A 23,229-nucleotide genomic window follows, 5' to 3' on the forward strand; every position below is an offset into this window, starting at 1 on the left:
ATTACCGAAGGCAGGGAACACCAAATAAACCTTTCCTGGTCTCAAAATCAGCTCCCTCCACAGTTTATTATTATTATTTTGATGAGTCTGACTTTCAATAATGAGCAGAAGAAACAGACAGTTTACATCATCCTAATAACCACTTGCTTCAATTTTGGTGTACTGGGATCTGAGAACGATGGGGTACTCAGAGAAGCAGAGATCACATTAGTACTGAAAAAAGACAATAAAATACCATGGTTGCAAAATGAAATGCTCTTCCGTCAGATTATCACACCCAATATTTGACAAAATCTTTTCCAAGAGTTTCTGTTGATGGTTATACGAGAACCAGTCACACAGGGCATTCGTTAAATAATGGTGTAGTATTGGTTAAGTACAGCACATCTTAGGGCGGCACCGTGGCACAGTGGTTAGCACTTCTGCCTCAGCGCCAGGGACCCGAGTTCAATTCCGACCTTGGGTGATTGTGTGTGGAGTCTGCACCTTCATCCCGTGTCTGCCTGGGTTTCCTCCGGGCACTCCGATTTCCCCCCACAGTCCAAAGATGTGCAGGTTAGGTGGATTGCCCGTGATAAATTGCCCCTTAGTGTCCAACAGTTAGATGGGGGAGTGGGCCTAGATGGGGTGCTCTTTCACAGGGTCGGTGCAGACTCGATGGGCCGATGGCTACCTTCTGCACTGTAGGGATTCAATGATTCTATGATCTTAAAGTAGGTATGGAGGAAGTAATTATAAGGAAGTGAAATGGAACTATTTTGCTACATGATGTGGTGCCTTAAAATTGATAGAACCAATTTTTATCTTGTTCTTTTCCGTCATTTACATTTTATATACAGCATAGATGAATGCTGCATGATAGCACTGTGGCTTCACAGCGCCTGGGACCCAGGTTTGATTCCCCTCTGGGTCACTGTCTGTGAGGAGTCGGCATGTTCTCCCCGTGTCTGCGTGGGTTTCTCTGGGCGCTCCAGTTTCCTCCCACAGTTCAAAGACGTGCAGGTTAGGTGGATTGGCCATGCTGAATTGCCCTTAGTGCCCCAAAAAAGGTTAGGAGGGGTTATTGGGTTACGGGGATAGGGTGGAAGTGGGGGCTTAATGTGGGTCGGTGCAGAGCCGAATGGCCTCCTTCTGCACTGTATGTTCTATGTTCTATGTAGCTGGAATAAATAAACGTTGATTTAGTTGGGGTACCCTGTGCTATATAACACGTTACATCATCCTAATAATCACTTGCTTCAAATTTGTTCAAAGTCGGAATTGAATGCACTGAAAACAATCACAATCTGGGAAGAGAAAAAGAGTTATGTGACTGTGGATGTGCCGTACGGGATCCCATTTACTGACTGACAGCAGCGTAATAACTTGCTATTTTTGCAACAGTATTAGATGCCTTCCAGCTGCCACTGAGGAGTTACACTTCATTTGGACTGAAACACTTGAATATGACGCCGTAAGCCATTTAAACATTGCGTTTGCCCTGTTTTGTATATTAATTTCAATAAAGAAAAGGCAGCTGTTACATCTATCCTAGTGACACAATTCAACTGGACAATGTAGGACAGATTGTGCAGTCACCGGACACAACAGTTAACTAGGACAATCTAATGTCACGGAGGTCTCTACAATGAAGGAGCAAAAATATGACAGATTCCGGTGAAAGCAGCGTGAATCTGGGCCACTGCAGCGCCAATTTAGATCTATCACACACAAAGGATGCATAACAATAACTGGCCAAGTTGGATGTGTGAATGGAAACACAAACCTTTAATCCTTTCGGAAATCACATTCAACATTGCAACACACAATTCACCTCTAATTTTGGCTGATATTGTTTCACTGTTTGAGGGTGCTTTCCCATTGAAGGTTTTCCCAAATGACGGAATTAAGAAACTATACAAAATATTTATTCTTGCTTAAAAATGATAAGTAATAAAGGCCACATGAAGTGGCGGCTGAGTTGACATGCACGCCATTCTTTTTTGTTTTAAAGTACTGAATTATTTTTTTTCCAATTAAAGGGCAATTTATCATGGCCAATCCACCTACCCTGCACATCTTTGGGTTATGGGGGTGAAACCCACGCAGACACGGGGAGAATGTGCAAACCCCAGATGGACAGTGACCCGGGGCCGGGATCGATCCCGGGTCCTCGGCGCCGAGGCAGCAGTGCTAACCACTGTGCCACCGCGCTGCCCCAACATGCACACCATTCCAATGTGCCCGAGCAGCAATTCCTCCAAATCTGATCCTCCAGTGATAGCATCAGCACTTGCTGCTTTCACTAATATTCAAAAAAGCTGTTAAATTTAATCAGATTCTCAACTTGGACCGAAAGGCAATGGATGTGAAAGTGCCTCATTTATCCATGTCCATTCGTTAGACCTGCTCACCGACCTGCAAAGAGCGAGCAAGCACGTTTTTAGCCGTCACTATTTGATCAGAAAAGGTAGCCACGATAGATTAATTACTCAGCTTTTTGTTGTTGATGCAACCACCATCGCAGTGCCGTTTCCAAACAAATGTCTCAAATCTCCGGCAAGATTTCCTGCTCTTCAACGTTTAACAAAAAGTGCAGTGTTGACCTCAGTCCAGCATAATCTTCCCCAGTTCTCCTTTCCGGAACTTTCTGATGAAGTCATATGCCGCTGCACTGTAGTTCGGCATGAGAATGTTCACATTACCTGGAAATAGCAGCATTGACTGTTATTTGAATCCAGTCTGATGGGAGTTTCAATCAAATGTCATCAAAAGCTAATCACATCAAGTATCAAAATTAAAAGGCACCAATACATTTGGGTGTTTCATTCGATAATACCAATATGTGATTTATTGCTCATTTTGATAAAGTACTCATGCTTTCTGTGAGATTCGTAACTCTAAACAAAAAAGAGGTATTGCAACATAAAACGGATAGCACAATGAAAAATACAGACCCAGTAACGTTCCAGGCGAGTTACCTGCAGATTCCTCGTGATTGGGATAATAGTGATCCATAGTTATTCATTGAATATATTTTTAAAACTTTTTCCAATTAAGGGGCAATTTAACGTGGCAAATTCATCTAACCTGAACATCTTTGGGTTGTGGGGGTGAGACCCATGCAGACACGTGGAGAATGTGCAAACTCCACACCGACAGTGACCCGGGGCCGGGATCGAATCCGGGTCCTTGCTGCTGTGAGGCAGCAGTGCTAACCACTGTGCCACCGCTCCTCCCCGTCTATCTGTACCAACAGTTTAATTTTCTATGAACATTTTGAGCATACAAATTAGGAGCAGTAGGCCACTTGGCTTCCTGAGCCTGCTCCGTCAGTCAATAAGGACATGGTTGATCTGACTGTAACCTCAACTCCACATTCTCACTCACCCCCCGATAACCTGTCACCCCCAAACCACTTGGATTTCATTTCAGTAAGGAGCAACAGCAAAGCACAATTCTCCACTTACCAACACCAGTGATGGCTTTCACTTTCTGTGTCTTGCCCAGTTTGATGGCTATTTGTTTGAGCACAGTCGGGAGATCATCACAGGGCTCTCCCAGCTGGTACTGTTCAACGTAACTGAAAGAAAGGCACGGCAATCTGCTCAGTAATTGGAATCAAAACCTGACTGTAATTTATCTGGCAAATATCCAATGAATGCTTTCTTTTTAAAGTCCGCCCTGGTTCAGTTGTTGCACTCTCCGAGGAAGAAGCTCACTAGCCCACATATTTGAGTGCAAAATCCAAGTTGACATTTGAGTGCTGAGGAAGTGCTGGATTGTTGAAGGTCCCTGCCATTCAGATCACATGATAAACCGAGGTACCATCTACTTTCCAAATCATGCAAAAGATCCAACGGCGCTATTGAAAGAGCAGTGACCCTCTCCCAACATTAAATCCCTCAACCGACAACAATGAGAACAGAATTATCTGGTCATTAATCTCATTGCTGCCGCGTGCGGGAGCTTGCTGTGCACCATTCAGTTGCCATGGCTCACTGCAATACAACAGTGACTCCTAGTCAAAGGTACTTCACTGGCTGTGAAGCGAGTTGTGGTGACTTGCGGTTGTGAAGGTTGCGACGGTCTACCCTTCTTACCAATCTTCTCCCCACTGCTGAACGCCTCAACAATGTTAAACATTAATGTAGCAAAAGTTGTCCCAAATTGCTTTGCAAAGTTTTTTCAGTCATTCATGCGATGCGGTGGGCATCGCTGGCTGGGTCAGCATTTGTTGCCCATCCCTAATTGCCCTTGAAATGAGTGGCTTGCTTGGCCGTTTCAGAGGGCATTTAAGAATCAACCGCATTGCTGAGGGGTCTGGAGTCACACGTAGGCCAGACCGGGTAAGGACGGCAGATTTCCCTCTCTAAAGCACATTAGTGAACCAGATGGGTTTTTGCAACAATCATCAATCATGGTCATCCTCAGACTTTTAATTCCAGATTTTTATTGAATTCAAATTTGAACCTGTGTCCCCAGAGCATCACTCTGGGTCTCTGGATGACTGGTCCAGTGACAATACCGCTACACCATTGCATGGGTTATGGGGATAGGGTGGAGGTGTTGACCTTGGGTAGGGTGCTCTTTCCAAGAGCCGGTGCAGACTCGATGGCCCGAATGGCCTCCTCTGCACTGTAAATTCTATGTAAATCTATGCATGGGATAGCCAAAATCAGGTCAAGGAAAGGATTTTGTGGACAGGAGAAGAAGTAGCAAGGTAGAGGAATTTGGACAGGGAATTCCAGGGTGCAAGATTGAGACGGAGGGACAGAAGTGCGCCATTCGAGGCTGCTCCGAGATTCAATGAGATCATGACTGATCTGATGGCTGAAGGCTCTGCCAAGAAATGTGGATGGGGAGGCAGGTGGATGGGGGAATGCTTGCGAAACGTAGTTAGAGGAGGTTGAAGAAATAGAGTAGGGCCAAGTCAAGCAAGAACTGATTACAAAAAGAGGATTTTCAGATCAAGTTTCTTGAAAATGGAGCAGTGAATAGCAAACCCAGGGATGATGAAGGAGATGGATTTAATATTCGATAGGATTTGAATGGCAACATTCTGCTTCGCATAGACATTGGTAAATAATAACTATTTGCTATTGGAATGTGAGAGTCTTGACAGGGAGTAATGGTGGATAACCACTATAGGGATTATCAGAGGTAGTCTTGGGCTTGTCTTTACCAAATGTTGCACACATTATTCGTTCATAGAATGTGGGTGTCCCTGGCCGGGCCCAGCATTTATTGCCCCTCCCCAATTGCCCTTGAACTGACTGGTTTGCTCGGTCATTTCAGAGGGCATTTAAGAGTCAACCACATTGCTGTGGGTCTGGAGTCACGTATAGGCCAGACCGGGTAAGGACGGCAGATTTCCTTCCCTAAAGGACATCAGTGAACAGATGGGCGTTTACGACAATCGGCAATGGTTTCACGTGAGACTGTTAATACCAGATTTTTATTGGATTCAATTTCCACCACCTGGTGTGTTGAGATTCAAATCAGACCATTAACCTGGGGCTCTAGATTACTAAACCAGTGGCAGCCAAAAGGGATACACAGATTTGAGCCAAAGAGAGGGACACAGATTCTTATAAATAAAGCACCCAAACACTTACCGGTGGTTTGATGATCCGAAGAGAAAATAATTGTTTCTCCTAACTTAAAACATAACTATCCAAATTATTCCAGGACCCTTATTACTGCGAGTGTATGTTACAAACCAATAGCTTCCATTCACACTGTGCGCAGATGCAATTTTCAGACGAGTTTCAAATGCATCTAATTCAAAGTTGTTTAGAAAACAATCCTTACTCAAACTTCTGCTGTTTGTTGAGTGTGAAAAGTAGGTAGTCAGCGATTACTTCTTCTCCTACCAAGTGGTCCAATATAGTTCCTGGTGGAAATAAAACATTTACAGAGTTACTGCTTAAGAAGAAAGAAAAATATTGCATTGACATAGCGTCTTTCACATACTCGGGGCACTGCAAAGTAAAGAAATTACATTCAAAAGGTAGTCACAGTTCTCGGCAGCCAACTGGAACACAGCAAGATCCCATAAGCAACAATGAGTTGACTAACTCTTGGCTGATTGAGCATTAAATATTGGTTAGCCACTGGGAGAATTTCCCTGCTCTTCTTCAAGTAATACCATGGGATCTTTTACACAAATCTGATAGGGTAGATAGGACGTTTGGCTTCACAGCTCACCAGCAAGTTGGCATTCTGGGATGGCAGGACTATCACTGGAGCAGAGATTGGGTCGACTGGGCCTGTATCCACTGGAGTTTAGAAGAATGAGAGGCAACCCCATTGAAAGGTTTAAATGCCTGACAGGGGTGGACAGATTGGGTGCAGCGATGATGTCTCCTCTGACCAGGAAGGTTTAGAACAAGGGGTCACAGTCTTGAGATACTATTTAGGACTGAGATGAGGAGAATCTTCTTCACCCAGACTGTGGTGGAACCTGTAACATTCTCTAACACAGAAGGCGGTGGAGGCCAAGTCACTACTCTAAAGGCACCAAGGGGTATAGGAAGAGGGCGGGAGAATGGCGTTGTGGGACAGCCATGAGCATATTGAATGGTGGAGCAGGCTTGAAGGGGTGAAAGACCTAGTCCGGCTCCCATTTCCTATGGTTCCGTCTCTGGTCTTGCAGCACTCCCTCAGTACAGCGCTGAACTATCAGCCCAGGTTGTGTGTTCCAGAGTGATGTTTGGACACACAATCATCCAACTCGAAGGTAAGGGTACTGTTACTGAGCCAAACTGAGACGAGAAGAAATTTAGTATGTTACAATCTCAAGAGTTATATCCATTAAGGGTTAAAGATAGGAGTATGGCGTATGAATTACAAGGACCATGTTTTTCAATTCTTCATTAACCTTCATTGTAACTTCCAGTGGTATAAAATTCCTACAGTGCAGAAGGAAGTTATTCGGCCCATCGAGTCTGTACTGACCATCTGAAAGAACCCCCACGCCCCCACCCTACCCCCATAACCCAGTTACTCCACCTAACCTTTTGGACACTAAGGGCAATTTAACGTGGTCGACCCACCTAACCTGTACATCTTTGGACTGAGAGGCTTCTCCATCTAGAAGGTCGAGGGCAGCATTGGACGAGCATCTACTGCAACGTCTCCTCCACGTCACTCACCACCCTGACATAGAAATATATCGGCCGTTCCTTCACTGTCGTTGGGTCAGAATCCTGGAACTCACTCCCTAACAGCACTGTGGGCGTACCTACACTTTATGGACACCAGCACATGACGGCTCACCACCACCTTCGCAAGGGAAATTAGCGATGAATAATCATAGCATCCCTACAGTGCAGAAAGAGGCCGTTCGGCCCATCGAGTCTGCACCGACCCTTGGACCATGCCTGACCCTATCTCCATTCACTGTTTATTTGAGGCGTTTCTGGTGCATTCGAGATGTTCGAGCTTTGTGCATGAGCACCAACCCCCCTCCCCCAACCAAACCCATCTCTGATTCAAGCTGATGCCAACGTGTTCCTTAAAACGTTTTGGTAGTAATTGGTCATGTTGCCTGGGGTGCCAGTGGAAAGGTGGCCTGTTTCTCAGCTCTTGCCAACAGGAAGTGGGGAACCTGGGTTACCTGCCCTCCACATCACACTCCCATTCTCCGGGGGGGGGGGGGGGGGGGGGGGGGGGGATTACTGTTTGTCTCCATTGTCACACAAGGAATAGAGGACAACTTTGTGCTTGATCACTCAATGGGTAATGCATTGAGAGGTTAACATTGTTCAATCCGTAAAACATGATTTTAACCTTTCATCCTTTGAATGCTGACAGAATTTTACTAGTCGCTGTATAAACACTACATTTAGTTTATTATATTAACATTAATTCACAAACTCTATCATATGTCAGCAAACGTACACAAGCTCCCGTTAACAAAAATGTGGGTTAAGAAACATACCACACAGAGCCAGCTTCATGCCAACTTCCAAGCTCCCTATGCGCGGAGAAAATACACCAGGAGTGTCCAATAAATATATGAGGGGTCTCTCGCAGACCTGCAGAAACAGACAACGTTAGTGAAGATTTATCTCCTTTCTGGAGGACAAGGGAAGGTGGCCAGGAAAATGCGTGCCCTATATTTGAGCACACAAGGCACAATTTACTGGCCTGCATAGATAGGAAGCCAATGCAAGGGAACTATTAACAGCATAGAGCCAGGCCACAGCGAGGTGAAACCTTCAGCTGTTCTCCACAATTGCCAAATAAACAAAGAACAAAGAAAAGAACAGCCCAGGAACAGACAACAAACCTTTATCTTAAGCTGCCCCATAACGACAGGGCAAATTAAATCAACTCTCTCCTCCTCATAATCTTCACAACGTTAGTAATCCCCCCCCCCTCCCATTCTTATCGGCCTCAGTAACAAAGCTACTTCTAAAGAATATACATTTCTTTTAAGGATTTGTTAATGAAGTAAAAGGAGTACTGAAGGAAGGGTTGGGGTGGCAGCTGTTACAACCACGGCCATTTCGCTGTTTAAACTGGTGCCTGGCAATCCAGCCTAATTGTGAACTAAATAGTCCAGCTGTTTGCAAAGTTTTCCTTGGCCGGAACAGGCCGGAACAAAAGGGTTAACATTATCCAAATAATAAACGTTAAAAACAAAGCATTCTTTCATCTATTGATAAATCACTCTCTCAATGAAGTTCTAATAGCAAAGGCTACCTACAGCAAGGGACTTCAGGAACCAATGAGTTCAGTGGTTAGCACTGCTGCCTCACGGCGCCGAGGTCCCAGGTTCGATCCCGGCTCTGGGTCACTGTCCGTGTGGAGTTTGCACATTCTCTCCTTGTTTGCGTGGGTTTCACCCCCACAACCCAAAGATGTGCAGGGTTTGCCCCTCAACTGGAAAAAATGAATTGGGCACTCTAAATTTAAAAAAAAATAAATATAGTGGAGGTTAAATTTTTGAAAAGTTTTTTCCGTCTCTGTTGGGTTCCCTTTTAGGGCGGCACGGCAACACAGTAGTTAGCACTGTTGCTTCACAGTGCCAGGGTCCCAGGTTCGATTCCCGGCTCCCAGGACAGGCGCCGGAATGTGGCGACTAGGAGCTTTTCACAGTAACTTCATTGAAGCCTACTCATGACAATAAGCGATTTTCATTCATTTCATTTCATTCACTGTCTGTGCGGAGTCTGCACGTTCTCCCCGTATCTGCGTGGGTTTCCTCCGGGTACTCTGGTTTCCTCCCACAAGTCCCCGAAAGACGTGCTGGTTAGGTGAATTGGACACTCTGAATTCTCCCTCTGTGTACCCGAACAGGTGACGGAGTGTGGCGACTTGGGGCTTTTCCCAGTAACTTCATTGCAGTGTTAATGAAAGCCTACTTATGACAATAATAATTATCATTATTTAAAAGAAGTTTCAAGAACTATTGAAGATGCATTTATCGCAGATCTTTGACTGAAAAAGTGACTTATCTCTTGCAGGTATCGCTGAGTCAGATAGCTTAGGGAAGCCATCCTGGGATACAATCTACAAATTCTGCCTTAGGTTGTGGGTGAAAGCTTGTCCGTCCCCGTCAGACTCAAAGCCCTCTCCATGCTCTCAGCCATGTCACACACATTCCAACGCAGCCTCCCATTGCTTACGCCAATTATTTTGGCAAATAACTTCATTCCATTCTAACTTAATTCTGTTTCACAAAATATAGAATTGTGTAGATGGTGGGGTGATTCCTGCTGTAGGAGGAACCGTGTGCAGATGTAGGAGCTCTGCTTACATTTTTTAAAAATAAATTTACTGTACCCAATTCACTTTTTCCAATTAAGGGGCAATTTAGCGTGGCCAATCCACCTAGCCTGCACATCTTTTTGGGGTGTGGGGGCGAAACCATGCATACACGGGGAGAATGTGCAAAATCCACACGGACAGTGACCCAGAGCCGGGATCGAACACCTGGGACCTAGGCGCTGTGAGGTAGCGATGCTAACCACTGCGCTGCCTGGGAGCTCTGCTCACATGGCGTCAAGGCATGAGAATTAAGAATTTCTGGTGGTGGCAGAAGGGAAGGGGAAGGTATAAAACTCTGAACGTGTCAAATTCTGTACGAATTCTTTGCCGAAGATGCAATACCACTTGCTACCACTAGAGGTCTCAAATACATATCAATGCAAGGGAAGGGTAAACATTCAAAAATGGACATTGTGTATATTCATTTTTTAAAAAATGTTCCATTTTACGGGACGTCCGCGTCACTGGCTGGGCCAGCTTTTATTGCCTGTCACTAGCTGTCCTTCATTTTTAGGGGGTGTGTTGTTCCTTGTGTCTTAATAAAGCTCGTAGTCTCAAAGTTGGAGTAGATGCTTTATTGTGAGTTCATTCTGTCTTCAGTGCTTAACTTACAGCTACCTCAATGCTGCTTGCCTGTCCTGCTGCCAGTTCCCCCTTCTGTGAAGTGTGTCCTCACTTCCTGTTCCTCTGTATTTATAGCTCTCCCGTGCTCCCTCTAGTGCTTGCTCAGTTGTATTGCATCTACACTGATATACAATCACCACAGGGGGCATTTGAGAGTCAACCACATTGCTGTGGATCTGGAGTCACATGTAGGCCATGCCGGGCAAGGATGGCAGATTTCCTTCTCTAAAGGACATTATTAGTGAACCAGATGGGTCAAATTGCTGCATAATTATTATGTCTGGTTATGTTTGTGCATATATAGATGTGACTACAAGGGACTGGTGGGGAAAACAGTTTCCTCGTTGTCAATCTACGGTGACAACATTGTGTCTACTTTCTACAGCGAGAGGGAGAGAAAGCATTAACTGCAAGAGAAAGAATCATTCCACGTGACAGCACCTCCATCAGATATTGTTTGGCACTTCAGAAAGATGGTACTGTTGAAAACCACATGCCATATACTATCAATAACATTTGAACTGATTGTCTGCATGTAACTTAACTATTTAATTTCAATTACCCACTCAAACTATTGTACAAACACATGTACAGGGTGCTGCGCAGTATGATTTATATCCTTATTTGTGGCATTGGCTGTGACTCACTCACCCGGTACTCCATTGATCGGGCCAGTCTATTTGCTGACTGCAAATTATATCTGAACAATGCCTTATCTAGCATCCTGCCCCTACAGAGGAGGGGGGGCCTCTGCAACGGAAGCCTCATTTCATTTATGTTTACCTGAATCTTTGTGAGGACGGCTCTGGTAACTCCTGGTTCCCCACCAACTCTGGAGGCTTTGCCTGAAATAAAAACCCAAACAAACATGGGAAACGGCCAGTGCTGAGCGACCCTGCTGCCTGTGAAACTCAAGGTTATTATTAGGATATAAATAATGGCACGACAAAGTACGCTTCTGACTTCATCTCTTCAACAACAACGTCCATTTATGTAATAAGTTTAATGTTACAAAATTTCCCAAAGTACTTCACAGGAACACCTTCGTACAAAATGTGGCACAGGCCAACAATAAGGTGCTACAGCAGGTGAGCAAAGACTCAGTAGAGGTAGGTTTTAGGGGGTGTCTTCAAAGAGGAGGAAGGTGAAGAGGCCGAGGGAGGGATTTTCAGAGTTTAGCGCGTTGGTAACTGGCCGTCAGTGCTGGCGTGATGGTTTGTGCAAAGGGGTCAGGATTGGAGGAGTGCAGAAACCTTGGGAGAATTGCAAGGCTGCTGGAGGTTACAGAGGGAGGGAGGGCCAAGGCACGGAGGGACAAAATCAACATGAGAGTTTCGTAATTGAGAGGTGGCTGGATCAGAAGCTGAGCACGGGGCGGACAGGCAAATGGGACTTGCTGCAGTTCAGAAACAGGGGCAGCTGAGCTTTGAATGAGCTCAAAAGCTATAAAAATCAAAGACGGGAGGCCGACCCGGGGAGCATTGGAAAAGCCAGGACCAGTTGTGTAAGAGGCATGGGTGGGCCGAGGCAGGGCCTGGATTGGGAAATGTTAGAGGCGGGAAGAGAAGGTGATGGGGTGAATATGTGGTCAGAAGGGAGGGAGGTTGGGGAAGAAGTGAGATACCTTGTACTTTCCCCAGATAGAGAGGGTTACAAACACCTTGGCCAAGGTAGTTCAGACCATTGATAGAAACGCTAGGTGATTGGTTAAGCAGTTGTGTTTTTGGAGGGTCGTAGGACAAGGTGCCACTTAGTGATCAGGGAAAGCTGCACCCTCCAAAGTCAGCGTGCCGCTGGTGGAGGGCTGAAGCAGAGGGCCGGGTAGATGGAACAGTCGTCCCAGGACACAATTGCGTATTTTGTAGTGGGAAATTTCAGTGCGGTATGTGCAAGTGTCTGGTCCCACATTTCACACCAGGAACCCCCCTCCCCCCTTCCCCCCCCCCCTTCCTCCCCCCCCCCCCCCCCCCCCCCCAACCAGGAACAGTGAAGACATAAAAAATAATTGTGAAAAGAATTGTCCAATAATGTTTAAGAAGTGCGGCAGTGGTTAGTACTGCTGCTTCACTGCACCGTGGACCCGGGTTCGATTCTGGCCTTGGTTGGGGTTTGCAGTACCCCATATCCTCCCATTATTCACTTAATTCTCCCACGAGTTCTGAAAAAGAACTTAGCAGCTTAAAGACAAAATCAAGAACAGGGAGAGTTGGCACTGTTGTCAACGGTAATCTCCGCACACATTCAGTCCATTTTAAGCCCATGTAGGAAGCTTGGAGAAATATACTGCACCTTTCCTTAAATACATTCTTCGCATGGCATTAATGAGGGATGACTTCCCAACATTTGGTACGCCGATTACCATCAGGCAATATTCCAAATTCTGCGGGGAAACAAGATAAATGAGGATATTTAACAATCACCTGGCGTTGCAGTTGATCGAGCAAGCCCTAGTTCTAAACGATTGGGCCGGTACACATTTTGTATCAATGTCACTTAGATTCACCACAGTCGGTAGAGAAACACAACATCGTGAGAAAAGGCTATCCCCCCACCCCCCCCCCCCCCACCAGGTGTTCCATCTCCTATTGGAGCTACTGACCTCCTCCAACGATTTTACTCCCGAGTCCCTGACCAGTGATTTCTTTCTAAACAAAATCGATCGCTCTTCTGAAGAACTATTGCGAAAGATATTTCTCACTAACTTCCATTCTGATTCGGAGTTCATGTAACAGAATTCAACTTTATTGTCACAAGTAGGCTTACATTAACACTGCAATGAAGTTACTGTGAAAAGCCCCTAGTTGCCACATTCCGGCGCCTGTTCGGGTGCACGGACGGAGAATTCAGAATGTCCAATTCACCTCTCAGCACGTCTTTCGGGACTTGTGGGAGGAAACCGGAGCACCCGGAGGAAACCCACGCAGACACGGGGAGAACATGCAGACTCCGCACAGACAGTGACCCAAGCCGGGAATCGTACCTGGGACCCTGGCGCTGTGAAGCAACTGTGCTAACCACTGAGCTACCGTGCCGCCCACAGTGCCTCTATTCAAGGTTGTACCCATGGATACTCATCAATCTACTTAATTAGTGATGAACAGGGAGTTTTGATCACAGCCGTGGGTCACTCAATGCGGGGGTGGGGGATTTTCCACGTCTCTCGCGATGTGTTTCTCTGTGGCGGGATCTTCTGGTCCATTGAATCCACCCCTGCTGTGGGGAAGCCCCTGGGGGCGGGGCTCGCTGTCGTCAGGACTGGAAGATCCCGCTGCTGAGAATGGCTTTTGAACATGTAGGAACTCTAAGCCATTCAGTTATGTAACAAAAACATGCCCTATGTTGAAAATGACCAGCTGAATAACCAAACTGAACGTTAAAAAGAAAAGAGAGTAAAGGGTGACTTGAGCACGCGACAAAGTTGGCTACCCGATTTGCATCACTGTCATCTCCACATTGCAACCCACTGAGATGTAGGGAACCCGTCTACAAAGACCTGTCAGGGACATTGTCCTCAGGAGAATGAGTGAGCCACAATTACTCTATCCCCATTAGTTAGGCATCAAGGCAAGCTCACCTGGGATGTTTAACAGGGCCACCCAGGCATTAACTCATCAAGTTACAATGGGAATGCGCTAAACCCAATCCCTCGAACAATGGGACACCGGCTGAGAGAGAGGGTTTCCAGGCACAAACGGATTACCCTCCAGAGGAATGGCGTGGACATAACCATGTTTGAATCACTGGGTGAGAGTCATGTGACAGGCCCAGCCTCTCTGTGTTTAAACTTCTGCTTTCTCTGTGTCATGAAAACCAGCGGCTGAGACGCTTTGAGAAGACACTCAAGTGGGGTCCCTACTTCCTCCCGCTCTTACCAACCCACCGTGCAAACTTCCACCTCTCTCTGCTGAGCTTGGCCATGCAGGGATGCTCACGTTACAGATCGAGACTTAAAATTATTCACCCCAGTGCCGCCGCCGCCTCTAGTAGAACAGCCAAACCAGCCGTCTACATAAATCAGTAGCATCGGGATCACCGAGGAGAATCAAAAGTGCACCAAATTCTCTTCTCTCGCCACAGATGCTGTCAGACCTGCTGAGATGGTCCAGTATTTTCTGTTTTTGTTAAACATCACTGGACTTGGCAAGTATATCCATTTTAAATAAACAACCTGCCGCAGTTAAAACGTGGAGAAGGGAAAGAGGGGAGGCAGTGGCGTAATGGTATTGATACTGGACTAGTCATCCAGTGACCCAGGGTAATGTTCTGGGCTTCCAGGTTCAAATCCCATCACGGCAGATGGTGAAATTTAATTCCAGATTTTTATTAAATTCAAAAGTCTAATGATGACCATGGATCGATTATTTTAAAAGCCCATCTGGTTCACGAATGTCATTTAGGGAAAGAATCTGTCGTTCTTACCTGGTCTTGTCCACATGTGACGCCAGATCCACAGCAAAGTCCCTCAAGGATGGGACCCGCCAGCGACACCCACATCCCATGAACAAGTTTTTTTAAAAGGGGCACCCGTTCGGCCCCTCCTCACCTGACTGTGAGTAGCAGCAAGCCACAGCTGTGTTGAACCTTCTAGTCTCCGTGCAGCTGTGCACACAGGAGGTTTGACCAATTGGGTCCCTTCAACACCCCTGTCGCTCTCTGGAGACCTCAACATTCCTGAACATACACAGTTCCTGTTATCTGTAACCTCCAATTTAGAATAATGTGGTTTACATACAAGCGGCACGTGGTGGTTAGCACTGCTGCCTCACAGCACCAGGGACCCGGGTTCAATTCCGGCCCCGGGTGACTGTCTATGTGGAGTTTGCACCTTCTTCTGCGTGGGTTTCCTCCGGGTGCTCCGGTTTCCTCCCACAGTCCAAAGATGTGTGGGTTAGCTGGATTGGCCGTGCTAAATTGCTCGCAGTGTACAACGGTTAGGTGGGGTTACATGGATGGGGTGGGTAGTGGGCTTGATTGGGATGCTCTTTCGGTGGGGGATGCTGTGGACTCAATGGGCCGAATGGCCTTGTTCTGCTTTGTGGGGATTCTATGAAGCTTGCACCTTAGTATTTGATTGTTGTATGCAGTACATGCATGAGCTGGCAGCTCTGACATTAAGCCAGTGAATGCATATTATAAACAGCAACGTCAGGAGAGGCGGTGGAGACCCAGGGTAATGTTTTGGAGACCCAGGTTTAAATCCCAGATAGTGAATTTTAATTAATTAAATAAATATCTGGAATTAAAAGTCTAATGATGACCATGAAACCATTGTCGATTGTTGTAAAAACCCATCTGGTTCACCAATGTTCTTTCGGGGAAGGAAATCTGCCATCCTTACCCGGTCTGACCTAGATCTGACTCCAGACCCACGGCGATGTGGTTAATTCTTGACTGCCCTCTGAAATGGCCGAGCAAGCCACTTGGTTGTATCAAACCGCTCAGCACTGTGGGTACACCTACACCACATGGACTGCAGCGGTTCAAGACGGCGGCTCACCACCAGCTTCTCAAGGGCAATAAACACTGGCCTAGCCAGTGATGCCCACATACCACTGATTATTAAAAAAAAACTCAAGTTGCTTACCTCTGCTCTGTGAAAGCGATCACTTTTCTGAATGAGCTCTGTAACTGCAGGGACAATCTGTCAAAATGCCAAAAGCAGCAATTAACGAATAAAGCAACGACAAAAAAAAAACCTTTATAAAGTTCTGCATCTTAGAGAAATTACTTTCAATTGTGAGAAAACAACATTATTTCTGGTGCTACGTTAAACATCAAAGTGAGTTAAATGCAAATGTTAAATGTGGCTTACAGAAACATACTCGGGCACGTTTGTGTGCTTTGGGCTGTGTGTGCTTGTTCAGTTTGTATGTGCCAGCAATGATTTGGCAGATTAAACGGCATAACACTGCAAGCTGGGGACAGAGCAAGAATTGCAGCAAACTGCATTTGAGGCAGTATTTGTTCACCGTTTGGGGACAGCTTGCGAGGCTGCCTCAAGGGGGCCAGTGTTGCACTCCTCCAGATTTGTGCCGGGGATAATGCAACCAGCGCAGCCTCCCGTTTAAAATTGGTGGCTTCAAATTGATCGTTTTAACGGTCGATCCGTGAGAATGCATCGAAGTTTGTACAACTCTAACATTCCCGTCATGAAATTTCAGCAGCGGACCATCAGCGGTGATCCGAATGTCACACACACACACACTGTGAAATATCTATGGACAGGTCTCCGTTTTCCCACCGGAGGATAGTCAGTAGAGTATGTGATTATCTGTCAGGTCCTCTCTAAAGCCAGGGGTCAGCGGTAAAACAAGAGTCAGCTTTCTTTATTGGACAAACTGGTTCGACTCACAAGAAATCTTTCTCATATTTAAAGTCCGCTGAAGGTGCCACCCGAGTTGAAATGCAGCTCTGCCGTGCAAAAGCGGGCCACAACAATATCATACGGGGAAACGTTAGCAGAGATTTTCCTCTTTAGTGGATCTAGGATTGGGTGGGATTTCACTTGGCCTGTTTAGCCCAGTCCTGGCACTGGCCAATATGGTGGACAGGGAGAGTGGCACGGTGGTTATCACTGCTGCCTCACGCCGCCGAGGACCCGGGTTCGATCCTGGCCCCCGGATCACTGTCCGTGTGGAGTTTGCACATTCTCCCCCGTGTCTGCGTGGGTCTCGCCCCCACAACTCAAAAGATGTGCAGGATGGGTGAATTGGCCCTTAATTGGAAAAAAAAATGGGCACTTTAAACTTTTAAGAAATATGGTGGGGCAGAATTATAGGCGGTCGCAAGTAGTTTATCACGAGGGGAGGGCGGAGGGGTCTGTCTCTCAGGGCAGCTGAAGGGGAGGTCAAGTTTTAGATGACATTTTTTAAATGAAGCAGGAGTTCAGGAGGGTAGCCGACCCACCAGTCATCATTATTTTCACTCCAAATACTTTTGAGTGGATATCCATTTATGGCCGTCAACTCATCCTGGGGAAATTCCTGGAGGTGGGACTGGCCAACAGAGAACTAGCAGGATACCTCCCCAATAAATTTTCTTTTTTTAATGTAAATTTAGAGTACCCAATTATATATTTTTTTAATTAAGGGGCAATTTAGCGTGGCCAATCCACCTGACCTGCACATCTTTGGGTTGTGGGGGCGAAACCCACGCCGACTCGGGGAGAGTATGTAAGTCAGTAGATTTTCCACCTCCCGCCCATCCCTTGCAAACAAATTCGACTGCAAGTTAAGAACTTACTTTCTTTACATTTACATCCCTCTCCCGTAGGCAGTCTGTGAAGAGAATGTTTTGGATTCCTTGTTGTTCCAATTGGCTTAGGATTTTCTAAATAATAAACAGAGTATGACCTCAGTGAGGCAAAACATTTTTTTTTACTCTTTATGGCTTGAAAACAACTCATTACTGATCTCGTGTGTGGCCATATTTATATCTGGCTTCAGTCAAATGCTAAGTTTTATTCTGCAACCCTCACTCCAATGCGTCTCAGGACTACCAACCACCAAATACAGTGTGCACATCTGTCCTTGTGTTCTGCTGCGAACGCCAGGTTTTTTTCCCTACAAAAGGGACAACCGCACTTGGAAAGTACTCCGTTGGCTCGATAAAGCACGTTGGGACGCCCCAAGGACATGACAGGGCGCTATAAAAATACAAGCCTTACTGTCTTTCTTTCATGTGCGTTACTTTCAGAAGAGAGGGATCTGGCTCCCATTTCGATAAGTTGTGTTTGATTTGGGAATCCAGAAACAAAGAAAAAAAGCTTTATGACGATCGGCTACTAAAGAACAGCAAATATGTGTATAACGTGTCATCTAAAATACCCATGACACTGCTGGTCTCAGATCTCCTTGTCCAGGAGATCCTAACATGCTGATTCCAAAGCTCACTATTTTTTAAAAGTTTGTGAATTTATGCATTCCATTTAATGATAGGATATTGCGTAGAAGAAATACATCCTTGGTTCAGTGGTTGCAGATCTGCAGATTATGGGCCCGTGATAGGGTAAGCACTGTGTGAGGCATGGACAGCCTAGCCCAGCAGTGTCCTGTAGTACTGTGGCCACATTCTTATAGCTTAATTAGAAAAACACAGTGCAGCAAGGTGGCAGAGTTAGTGGACTGCATCACTGATTAGCTCCTTTGGGTTGATGTGCACAAACTTCTACATTTCTTCCCCTCCCCCTCAAATAGAAATACAGGTATCTCATGGAGAAATTGGGAAATAGCATGACGTTACAGTGGAATCTACAGCTTAGCTTGTTACAGTACGTACCTGCTTATTTGTTAAATCAGCTAAATCCAATTTGTTTAGCACCAGAAGATGAGGTCTGACACCCAAGGCCTCTTCAAACACAGGGTTACGTCCAGATAAAGGAATGTAATATTGATAGTCAAAGATCGTTGTGTGTACAAATGTGTTTTATAGCCACAAACAAACAAACTTTAATTAAAGACACGATGAATGGTATTAAACTATTCCTCTGCAGTCATCAATGACCCATCACCATGGGAATCAGGTATCAATAGGGCGAGGGAATGGATAGAAGCATGTTGAATATAGGCTCTTGGGGAACAGCAGGAAGAGATGCCATTGCAAGTGTTTCTCCGGCTACGATGGAATAGATACGAATGGACTCTCACCCAATTGGATCTGGATGGGGTGGTCAACATATGAAAGGGTGCAGATGGGATTGTTTACCGATAGAGCATACAGCATCACAGTCACGTAGGATGACTTTGATAAGAGCCATTTCAGTAACGTGACAGGGCAGAAACTCGATTAGAGAGATTTAAACATGAAACCCTGGAGAATATAGGCATGGATTTGAGGGTCAATGATACGTTTAAGGAAAGGAAGTTGAAGATGGGTTGGTAGTTTGCAAGGACAGAAGGGTCTAGAATCACAAAGGAGCGGGTTTTTCCCCCCCAGAGGGTTGAGGATAGCCGATTTGAAGAGTTCGAACAGTATTGGAGGAGAGAGAATCGTTAACAATATCAACACTTTGTACTTAGAAAAATATTGTTGTTTTCTAACATCAGCTAGCGTGGGGACCAAGAAGGAAATCTAGGTGGTCAGCAGTTGATTGGGCAGAGGGTGGGGGGGGGGGGGGGGGGGGGGGGGGGGGGGGGGGAAAGAGGGAGGAGATTAGGTACCAGTTTAGTGCATTGTCATCTTTAACTGCAAATTTTCCAGATGTTTAAATACCCAAGTAGATTTAGGGGTGAATTGTTGAAAAGCAAAGTCGTAAAGGATATTCTGGCATCATGAACTTCAATAATACAATCCACGTTTTTCAGACTGGCTTGCATCTTTTTAAGCCCTGGAGTGAAACACAACAGAAACCGCATCAGATTACGGACTGTGGACCTGTAACGTATAGAGAATCTATCCACAAGGTATTCCCATTATTCCCGGGCTGATTTGGAGACGCTCCCCGGGGTGATTTGGAGACGCTCCCCGGGGCGATTTGGAGACGCTCCCCAGGCTGTGGGTAATTTGGAGATGTTCCTCGGGGTGATTTGGAGACACTCCCTGGCCTGGCGGTGATTTGGAGATGTTCCCCGATATTTATTTTTGACTATTGCTGAGAAAAGACATATGATGTTGAAGCTTCATCAGGACAGATGCAAGAATATCAAGTTTCAAAGGGAACATCAATTTCTACTGCGTGTGAAAAGGATGTTGATTTTTGTCAAGTCAACTCAGATTGGTCCAAGTGTTGCCACAGAGAATACATCAGGAATTCATTTATGGAATGTGGGCGTCGCTGGTTACGCTAGCAATTATCGCCCATCCCTAGCTGCCCTTCATTGAGCACTGGATGAGCAGGAACCCCTTCCAACTAAATGTTGGGAAGAACAAAGCTAATGTTTTCTGACCCCATCACAAACTCTGCCCCATGGGCCGCCAACTCCATCCCTCTTCCCTGGCAATTGTCGGAGCCTAAACCAGTCTGTTCAAAACCTTGACCCTGAAATGAGTTTTTCGACCACATTCCAATCATCACCACGACTATTTCCACCTCAGTAACATCGCCATTTATTTATTGGATGTGGGCATCGCTGGCTAGGCCAGCACTTATTGCCCATCCCTAATTGACCTTGCCCATGAGGTGGTGGTGAGTTGCCTTCTTGAACCGCTGCAGTCCCGGAGGTCAGGCATACCGGGTGCGGTTAGCGACGGAGTTTCAGAATTTTGACCCAGTGACAGTGAGGGAATGGCGATGTCTTTCCAAGTCAGGATGGTGAGTGACTTGGAGGGGAACCTCCAGGTATCTACTGCCTTGTCCTTCTAGATAGCAGTGGTCATGAGTTTGGAAGGTACCGCCCAAGGAACATTTAAGGTTCAAGGTCCCTGTACTTTTGTTTATGGGCGGCACAGTAGCATGGTGTTTAGCACTGTTGCTTCACAGCGTCAAGAGTCCCGGGTTCGATTCCCAGCTTGGGTCACTGTGCGGAGTCTGCACCTTCTCTCTCTATATGTGGGTTTCCTCCGGGCGCTCCAGTTTCCACCCGCAAGTCCCGAAAGACGTGCTTGTTAGGTCAATTGGACATTCTGAATTCCTCTGTGTACCCGAACAGGTGCCGGTATGTGGCGACTAGGGGATTTTCACAGTAACTTCACTGCAGCATTAATGTAAGCCTACTTGTGACAATAGATTATTATTATTAACTCAAACCAGATGCAATGCCTGGATAAATTCATTTAGCCTGAAGAGTTCAGATTCCTGAATGCAAATATATGTAGCTTCTAGCAGGCGTAGATTTTTCACTGAGGTCTCCATAGTGGGACTTGATCATCAACCTTCTGGTTCAGAGGCAAGAGAGCTTTCTACTAAGACACATGTAACAAGCAGTGAGTTACAGTGTGAGCCGGAACAATGATCTTAAATTGGTGGTTAGTGTTATTCTTGGTACGCAAAGAATTGTACAGCAGGTGCTGTCCAATTGCAGAAACACATCTAATATTTGACATTCTGCCCCGATGCTTGCTGGAGTATAGGTGTATTGTGACACAGTGGTTCAAGAACTGGGCCAGTGCATAAGGCAACAGACAGCCCAACTTACTGGCTTGCAGACCCCTCTGGCATTTAGGCCTATTAACCCACAGACTCACTAACTCTGATCCGCAAGCTCACTGACACCTGAACCCACACAACTGACCAACCTATGGACTCATTAACCCAGAGAATCTGACTCCCTGACCCTCTGACCTGCAGCCCGCACCTCACCCCGATCCACACTCACTGACTCAAAGACCACTCAACCCACCCCTTCTGACCACACTCACTGCCCCAGAGACTCCCCTGACCCTCACACACTACCCCCGACCCTTACACACTACCCCAGGGATCCCCTGACCCTCATTCACTGCCCCAGAAACCCCCTGACCCTCACTTACTGCCCCAGAGACCCCCCCCTGACCCTCACTCACTGCCCCAGGGCCACACCCTGACCCTTGACCCTCACTCTCTGCCCCCTGACCCTCATCCACCGACCCCCGACCTTCACTCACTGCCCCAGTGACCCTCACTCTTGATTTGATTTATTATTGTCACATGTATTAGTATACAGTGAAAAGTATTGTTACTTGAATGCTGCACAAACAATGCATACCGTACATAAGGAAGGAAAGAGACTACAGAATATAATGTTACAGTTATAGCAAGGTATAGAGACAAGATCAACTTAATACGAGGTAGGCCCAGTCAAAAGTCTGATGCAGCAGGGAAGAAGCTGTTCTTGAGTCGGTTGGTACATGACCTCAAACTTTGGTATATTTTTCCTGACGGAAGGAGGTGGAAGAGAGTATGTCCGGGGTATGTTTCTGAGGCAGTGGGAATTATAAATAGAGTCAATGGATGGGAGGCTGGTTTGCGTGGATGGACTGGGCTACATTCACAACCTTTTGTAGTTTCCTGCGGTATTGGGCAGAGCAGAATCAATACCAAGCTGAAATACAACCAGAAAGAATGCTTTCTATGGTGCATCTGTAGAAGTTGGTGAGGGTCGTAGCTGACATGCCAAATTACCTTAGTCTTCTGAGAAAGTAGTCGTTGGTGGGCTTTCATAACTATAGTGACCCTCACTCTCGGCCCCCTGACCTACACTCACTCTCTGCCCCCTGACCCTCACTCTCTGCCCCTGACCCTCACTCCCTGACCCTCACTCACTCCCGACCCTCATTCACTGCCCCCTGACCCTCATTCACTGCCCCCTGACCCTCACTCTCTGCCCCTGACCCTCACTCACTCTGCCCCCTGACCCTCACTCACTCTGCCCCCTGACCCTCACTCACTCCCTGCCCCCTGACTCTCACTCACTGCCCCCTGACCCTCACTCACTCCCTGCCCCCTGACCCTCACTCACTCTGCCCCCTGACCCTCACTCACTCCCTGCCCCCTGACTCTCACTCACTGCCCCCTGACCCTCACTCACTGACCCTCATTCACTGCCCCCTGACCCTCATTCACTGCCCCCTGACCCTCATTCACTGCCCCCTGACCCTCACTCACTCCCTGACCCTCAGTCCCTGCCCCCTGACCCTCAGTCCCTGCCCCCTGACCCTCAGTCCCTGCCCCCTGACCCTCAGTCCCTGCCCCCTGACCCTCACTCTCTGCCCCCTGACCCTCACTCACTGCCCCCTGACCCTCACCTTTGGCCATGTGTCCGGGGAACCACTTGGTCAGCTCCCGGTTCCCGAAGTCGAAGCTGCGCCGGAACGCGGCCCGCGCCGCGGGGCTGTTCATGGAGCCTCGGACCCTGGGCCCGGGAGCCGCCTGGACTCTTCACCAGCCCGGACAGGAGCAGCGGGACCGAGACCAGGCCCTGCGCCTGCGCG

General features: G+C 46.8%; 1 protein-coding gene across 1 annotated transcript; it reads right to left on the reverse strand.

Moving 5' to 3' along the window:
* Positions 1-1,744: 1,744 nt before the first annotated feature.
* On the reverse strand, positions 1,745-23,229 carry mtg1 (mitochondrial ribosome-associated GTPase 1). Its single transcript, XM_038783045.1, has 11 exons — positions 23,044-23,229; positions 19,644-19,708; positions 18,661-18,765; positions 17,626-17,712; positions 15,968-16,024; positions 12,673-12,763; positions 11,167-11,228; positions 7,925-8,021; positions 5,794-5,875; positions 3,450-3,562; positions 1,745-2,684 (listed from the first exon to the last, which is right to left on the reverse strand). Exons 1-11 carry the CDS (start codon positions 23,135-23,137, stop codon positions 2,587-2,589), a joined length of 951 nt encoding a protein of 316 aa, XP_038638973.1. The 5' UTR covers positions 23,138-23,229; the 3' UTR covers positions 1,745-2,586.

Source organism: Scyliorhinus canicula, chromosome 22 (assembly GCF_902713615.1).
Source record: "Scyliorhinus canicula chromosome 22, sScyCan1.1, whole genome shotgun sequence".
Classification (NCBI taxonomy): Eukaryota; Metazoa; Chordata; class Chondrichthyes; order Carcharhiniformes; family Scyliorhinidae; genus Scyliorhinus; species Scyliorhinus canicula.